This window comes from Pinus tabuliformis, chromosome 6 (genome assembly GCF_031772625.1).
Source record: "Pinus tabuliformis cultivar Carrire ecotype Pingquan chromosome 6, CPIR1, whole genome shotgun sequence".
NCBI classification, from domain to species: Eukaryota; Viridiplantae; Streptophyta; class Pinopsida; order Pinales; family Pinaceae; genus Pinus; species Pinus tabuliformis.
This window is the reverse complement of record NC_142292.1, coordinates 1,870,087,292-1,870,094,438: the sequence shown is the minus strand read 5'-3', so window position 1 is coordinate 1,870,094,438 and position 7,147 is coordinate 1,870,087,292. Positions and strand designations below refer to the sequence as shown.

Genomic DNA, 7,147 nt, shown 5'->3' with positions numbered 1-7,147 from the left:
ATTTCAACATTTTTTAAAAATGAGGGTAAAAATCAATTTTTTTGCACAAAAAAAATGAAAAACACCTTGAAAACAAAAAGTGTTGATGTTGGAACAATGTTTTTTTTTTTGGGGGGCAGAGGGAGGGAGGCCGGGGGACGGGTGGGTTGCGGGGCATTTTAAAAAATATTTAGCAATGACATTAAAGATAAATATCATGGATCTTAAAAATCTTAAAATTCCAACAATTTTTAAGCATGTCGTTAAAGATAAAATATCACGTCTTTTAAAAGCCTTAAAATTCCAACAATTTTTAGTCATGGCATTAAAGATAAAATACTTATAAGTGTTTTCAACCATAGCATTAAAGATAAAATATCATGGCTAAAAAAAAATCTTAAAATTTTGACAGTTTTTCAACCATGGAATTAAAACTAAATATTATGACTACAAAAAACCTTGAGTTTTCAATATATTTTAACCATGGAATTATGGGAAGATTATATGACAAAAACAAACTTTAAAACTTTAAAAATGAACACCTAAATGAAATATTCATTATACCAAGAGTAATTTTTTTTAAATGTTAAAAGTATAGATATTTTAAAATATTATCCTAAAACAACTTCACACATTGCAATGAAAATTTAAAAATCAAACATCAAATTGACACATGGTGGAGGCGAACTCGATCCATTACAATGAAAACTTTAAAAAATCAACAATGAAACTGACACACTATAGGAATGGACTTGATCCATTATAACGAAAACTTTAAAATCAACTATCAAATTGTCACATAATGGGGTCGGTTGCTAGTTGAGGATCGATATTGAAAAAAATTAAAGCTTAAAAAAAATAAAATAACAAGTAAATAAAAAATATATTAAAACATATAAATAAATAAAAATCAAACATGTGTATATAAACACACAAAAAAATCGTCCACATGATCTTGGATAGACGGTGATTGAGTGCTTTGTTAAGGCACTCCTTGATGTGAAATCACTGGATCAATTCTCGATCGAGTATACAAAAAAAATGCCAAAAAAATTCAACCATAAAAAAAATAAAGAAAAAAACCAAAATTAAGTCATAAAATAATAATAATAATATATAAATGGAAGAAAAAATTCCAAATAAACATAATTTAAGTAATTAACACAAAAAAAAATAAAAAACAATAATTAAAAAATACACCAATTAAATACAAATTAAAAAATTATTTAAATCATAATAAATATTAAACTAAAAACTGATTTAAAACAATTAAAATAATATAAATTTAAGAAACATTAGAACAAATTTAAAAAAAATAACATATATATATGAAATTAAAAAAAAGTTGTTCCCGTAAGCCATGCTCGAACGGTTGGGATAGTGCTAGCAGAGGGATGTTGTTACATTTTATTTATTTATTAAGTTTTTTAAAAGCTGTTTTTTATTTAAATTAATTTTTTTTTAATGTTTATATATATATTTAATTATTTATATGTATTTTTAATTGTATTTTTTTTATTTTCAGTTGTCTTTTTTATTATTATAGGTTTATTTATTATTATTTTTTTGTTATTTTTACTTCAAATTTTATGTGAATTATTTTTTGGGAAAAAATCTCAAATATTTAAAATTATTATTTTTTAGTGACAATTATTTTATGTCTATTGAAGTATTAATATTATATATATATATATATATATATATAATCTTAACTTCAAAATATTACTTTTTTTTATAACTTCCCAAAAAAATTAAAAATTTCACTAAAAATAACAAGTTTGGAGAATTTTTAAAGGCAAACATTTTAGCATTAAAAACGAGAAAGACATTTTAGGAAGAAAACCCAGAAGAGGAATAAGACAACTTGAAAAATAGTTAAATAATCAACATTTAAACAAAAACAAAAAATTGTGCATATTTAGGGAAAATTTAAAGTGTGAAAAATATGTCTTCAATAAAAAAAGTTGATGTTGTATCAATTATTTTCAAATCCACCTAAAAATCACCAACATTTTAAAAAATTATTCATACTTAATATATCAAAAAATTTTAAAGTGTCAAAAATATGCTCCAAACAAAATTCATTTTTTTCAAAACAAGATGTTTTTTAACCTCTAAAAAATGAAAATTTAATACCATTACCATTTAATTGGTAATTATGTCTCACTCCATAGTACCTAAAATTTCCAACAACCCAAATTCTTTACACATATATGTGTTACGTCCCCTCCATAGTGCCTAAATTTCTAACAACCCAAATAATTTACGGAAACATATGTATCTCCACATTAAAAAATAAACACCAATAAAGAAACAGAATTGCTGATGTTTTTTATGCCGTTGTCCCAGGGCTTCAGACTGCAGAGACAAGCTCAGTTCGGAGCAACTTGGCGGCTGCAACCATGTTGGTCAACGCGGGAACAACTTCATCATACTGCTTGGTTTTCAAATCACGATCTGGAGTTACCCACAGGATGTCTTTCTCCAGCACAGCAAGTATCTGGGGGAGCAGGAGGAGATGAAAAAGAGTTGAACACCAAAACAAAAACATAATGCAAGGGCGTCTCCTGAGCCTACGTAATACTAGATTCTTGTTTAGTTAGAAAAGGGGCCAATTGACATGAGCAAGTGAAAAAATTGTGGCCATACCTGGCGGATACGGCCTGCTATTTCTTCTTTGCCCGGAATGCGAGGAGAGTGTATATCATAAACCCCAGGACCGATTCCGCCCCCAAATATTACATCATCCCGGAAAACTCTCAGTGAGTTCCCATCAGAGCTGGAATTCTCAATGGTAATGACATCGACATCCATCTCAATAATGGAAGAAATGATATCGTTCAAGTTGGAGTAACACACGTGGGTGTGGATCTGAACAAACGAATAACGTATTAGGGGAAAAGGACAATTAATATTGTATGACTTGCAACATTCTGCCAGAATCAAACAGCAGTACAACTCATGTCTACTGGTTAAACATTTATGCTGCACAAATAGATGAAACAGAGCATCTTAAAAGTTTAAACAAACCTGAGTAGTATACTTTACACCATAGTTTGTGATACGGAAGCAATGAACAGCCCATTTCAGGTAGTCAGCCTGTTCTACCTTGCTCAAAGGTAGTCCTTCCCACAGGGCTGGCTCATCGATTTGGATCACCTGGGAATGCAGAATGATAGTAGTTCGGTGAAAAATAACAAGGAAGTTAAACCCAAGGGCACTATACAGAAAATAAATCTGGCAAGATTTTAGACTGAGCAATTGCAAAGCCATACCTGAATATCATTTGCCTCCAATTCTTCAACCTCCTCTTTGATGGCTAGTGCAATTTGCATGCAGGTTTCTGACCTACAAGACATGCAAGGTACTTGAATTAAAAGGTTGAATTCGAGGTCTACCAATTCAGCAAAGGGGGAAATTGAACTGGGGATCACAAGGGGAGATTCAAGATTAAGACTTGGTCATCCTTACCTGGACTGATCATTTCTTACAAAGGACCGATTCAGAATTGTCACAGGACCTGTAAGCATTCCCTTCATGGGGCGGGCAGTCAAACTCTGGGCATACTTTGACCAAAACACAGTCATTTCTTTTGGGCGGCTAACATCTCCATAAATAATCGGTGGCTTCGCACATGTAGAACCATAAGACTGTACCCAGCCATTAACTGTGAATGCAAATCCCTTAAGCTGTTCCCCAAAATATTCAACATGTCGTTTCTCTGCAGAAATAAATCAGACAAATAATTAGGTTCCATCATAACAATGGATGTTGTTTGACGATTTCAACCAAATCAATGCAGCACCCACCTCAGGTTCACCATGCACGAGAACATCAATGCCGAGATCTTCCTGTATTTTCACCACTTTTGCAATTTCCTGCTTACACGACTCAATATTATCTGCTTCTGAAATCCTATTACAAATCGGAAACTTACACCGTCTTAGACGTGGATTTTCATAGATAATGGATAAATATATTTTGGAATTGCCATCTATTCAACATAACATACTTGTTTGATTTGTATTCTATTTTGCAATGTTCTTCCTTCTGAGGAAAGGACCCAATTGTTGTCGTTGGAAGGATCGGGAGGTTCAACCTTTTTATCTGTTCATCTAATCGAATAATGACAGATGTAACTCGCCAGTGATCAGAGCCTTTGAGTGCTTCAGCCTGTAATTCCAACATACCGCTTCAAATGTTATATGAATATCTAATGGTTGCCAATTAGCCATCTACAGAATGCTGAAAGTAATGTACTAATCAGATCTGAAAAACATCCTTCTAGTTCCTTAATAAAGGGTTTACTGTTTGTAGACAAGCTATATTAACAATTATAAGATAGCCACACAAAAAGGAAATGATATAATCAACAAATTGAAGATAATAAGCCAAACGCTAGGAACAGAGCATTTGTCAGCATACAGCTTTTTGCACTGCATCATTGTCCACTCTAGGAGAGATCTTTCTTGAATATATAGTAGCTGCATTTGCAGCAAAATACGCCTGCAAAATAATGAGTATGTTTAGATGGACTTGCCCTTTCGAATCAAATGCGCTAGAATATAAAACATCAGTCTGAAAACAATGGTCAGAGGGGAAGATGAGCAGATTTTAAATGCATCTAGCAACCAACTCCTGAGTTCAAAAACCTAGACTGTAGTTATACCCTCGTCCAAGGTCTTCATGTCTAGAGGAAATGTTTTCCAGCTTGTAATTGTAATTAACATTGTCTTCACAAACAGTTCTAACAGTAATCAACACAGTGCAAGTTCCAAAAATGTCAAGAATCTTTACCCGATCTTCTTGACCACTCAATGCTTTCGCCAGAGCTACTACTTCAACTACTTTTTGTGCAGCAAATGCAAGCCAAGACTTAATCTCCTTATCAAGCTTTGTCTTATTTACTAAATCTGCTTTACCAATAAAATATTTGACCCCAGGTACTTTTCGTGCAGCAGATGCAATCCACGACTTAATCCCATTATCAACCTCTGTCTCATTTATTAAATCCACAGCTGTATGGAGAAGAGAGCAGGAGGTGGAGACAACTATTTTGCCTGTAATGCAAACATATGGCATTCTCAGATTAATTAGGAAAGCACATGGAATTTCTTAGTCTAAGAGCACCTCCAAGCAACGTAAAATAGCGTGCATAGTGTACACATACCTTTACCAACAATCTGTTCAAGATCCTTTAAAATTCCAAGCGATTTTTCCAAATCATTAGCCCAGACGTTTCTCCCATCGATTACTCCAGCAAAAAGGTACTTGTCTTCAGGAAAGTGAACAGTTTCGACAATGCCTTCCATGCTAGTTCCGTGTACTAGATCCACCCCAATAGCGGAGACAGCCCTCAACTGAATTATTGTCCTGGGGTAAATGGTATATCTCACAGTAACAGAAAATTTAGATCCCCAAATCCACACCATTTGACTCTAGGTATTCAAGTCCTATCTAACTGTTTTCAAGAAACAGGGTTATGGTCCTGATGATACTAGTGTATCTCACAGTACTAGAAAATTTAGATCCCTATGTGAGTTTTGGAGTTCTATCTACCTGTTTCCAAGAGAAATGCAGTATCATTTTCATTGTCTTAATAAAAGGAAAAGGCATCATCTACATAAGCAGATGCAAAGTTGAAAAAATGACGCCTTACCTATATGTCTGAACAGGAATATCAGCAAAATATGTTTGTACAAGCAATTTGGTCCCAACAAGTACTTCTTCTAAGAAAGAATAAGCTTTAGAGAAGGCCTCCAGGTGGTGAGCCTGCAGGTCCGTTACAAGCGAGGGTTCATCAAACTGTATCCATGTTGCCCCAGCCTCCTTCAACTCACCTAAGACCTCCCTAAATTAACCACAACACAAATTAAAAATTATTGTCAGACTGTGCCATTACTTACAATATCAAGCGGAGGAATCTGTGAGCTAAGGAGGCTTTTACATGAAAACTTACTTGTAGACCGGCAGAATCGAATCAAGCAGAGAAAGAAGGTCAAATGTTTTAGGAACACCCTTTGCAGGCTTTGATAACAACAAGTATGACACAGGACCTATAATGACAGGTACAGTCTCAATACCAATCTGCACTCCAAAAACAAGCATTAATTGTACATCCAAAAAGTGGCCACAATCTCACAGAGTTCACCATCCAAAACTTTCATGCCAATGAAATGTGGAAAATGTAAGGATCTTTCTCACGCAAACAGAAAAGAGTCGGTGTTTTTCATATTAAGAAGCTAAGAACGACACACAAGAAAGCCTGCTTCAAACGAAAATGTTTTTGTTGTAAAATGAACAATACTGACCTCTTTAGCCTCTTTGTATTCATCCACAGCTTTGTGTGAAGAGTACTTGAATTTAATTTCTGGTCCAAGCTCTGGAACGATGTAGTGGCTGAAAAGGACAATCATATAAAAAAAAGCAAAAAAAAAATTAAAAAAAAAATAGAAATCTATTCGGTAAAATAAGGGTATTGACAGCCTGCTACAAGTTGTAATGCTTCACTTACTAGTTAGTGTCAAACCACTTGGTCATCTCCATAGCAGGAAGATGAGCCTTTCCGTGTGCCATTGAAAAGTACGTGTCGAATCCAATCTCACCACCAGGCCACCCATATCGTGGAGGAACAGCACCAACCATTGCAGTTAAGTCAAGGACCTGATCATAGTAAGAAAAGGTGTTGCTTGGGATGTACGTTAGACCTACATCATCCATTTGCTTCCAAGTTGCAGCTCTTAAATTCTTTGCTACATTCAGCAACTCATCTGTACTGCTCTTGCGATCCCAAAAGGATTCAAGTGCAAATTTGAGTTCTCTCATGGGACCAATGCGGGGATAACCAACCACATGCGAAGCCATGAATAAGGACTTCGTATCCTGCTCAACGGACAAAAGAAGGACGCCTGTAAACTCACAAACAAGATCATAGGTGGATTCTGACAAATATCTAGAACAGAGGTCTTTTAATTTGATACGCTGATCTATGTTATCAGAAAAGAAACCGGAAACCAAACGAGAAACGACAATCGGACGAGAAACGAAGTTTGGAGGTTTCGCATTCAAGAAACGAGGAGAGGGGAAAAAAACAAGAAAAATGTGAAAAACATAAAACAAAGCACACATCAACCGCATTCTCCAATAATGTGGTTCATACGTAGTTGCT

At 34.4% G+C, this 7,147-nt stretch overlaps 1 protein-coding gene across 1 annotated transcript; it reads right to left on the bottom strand.

Annotated features, from left to right (window-relative positions):
- Nucleotides 1-2,332: 2,332 nt before the first annotated feature.
- Nucleotides 2,333-6,931, bottom strand: LOC149266605 (5-methyltetrahydropteroyltriglutamate--homocysteine methyltransferase 1-like). The gene is made up of 15 exons (XM_089408810.1): nucleotides 6,494-6,931; nucleotides 6,291-6,378; nucleotides 5,939-6,066; nucleotides 5,639-5,830; nucleotides 5,150-5,352; nucleotides 4,972-5,039; nucleotides 4,777-4,872; nucleotides 4,405-4,485; nucleotides 3,992-4,152; nucleotides 3,789-3,894; nucleotides 3,451-3,698; nucleotides 3,255-3,327; nucleotides 3,010-3,138; nucleotides 2,629-2,850; nucleotides 2,333-2,479 (listed from the first exon to the last, which is right to left on the bottom strand). Exons 1-15 carry the CDS (start codon nucleotides 6,841-6,843, stop codon nucleotides 2,333-2,335), a joined length of 2,292 nt encoding a protein of 763 aa, XP_089264936.1. The 5' UTR covers nucleotides 6,844-6,931.
- Between the last annotated feature and the right edge of the window lie 216 nt (nucleotides 6,932-7,147).

Excerpts from the sequence above, each read along its gene's own strand:
- LOC149266605 (XM_089408810.1), bottom strand. The coding sequence starts at position 6,843 with ATGGCTTCGCATGTGGTTGGTTATCCCCGCATTGGTCCCATGAGAGAA. Across the intron at positions 6,379-6,493 it reads AAGTGGTTTGACACTAACTA|CCACTACATCGTTCCAGAGC; the intron begins GTAAGTGAAGCA and ends TGTCCTTTTCAG. Across the intron at positions 3,139-3,254 it reads TGGAGGCAAATGATATTCAG|GTGATCCAAATCGATGAGCC; the intron begins GTATGGCTTTGC and ends CTGCATTCCCAG.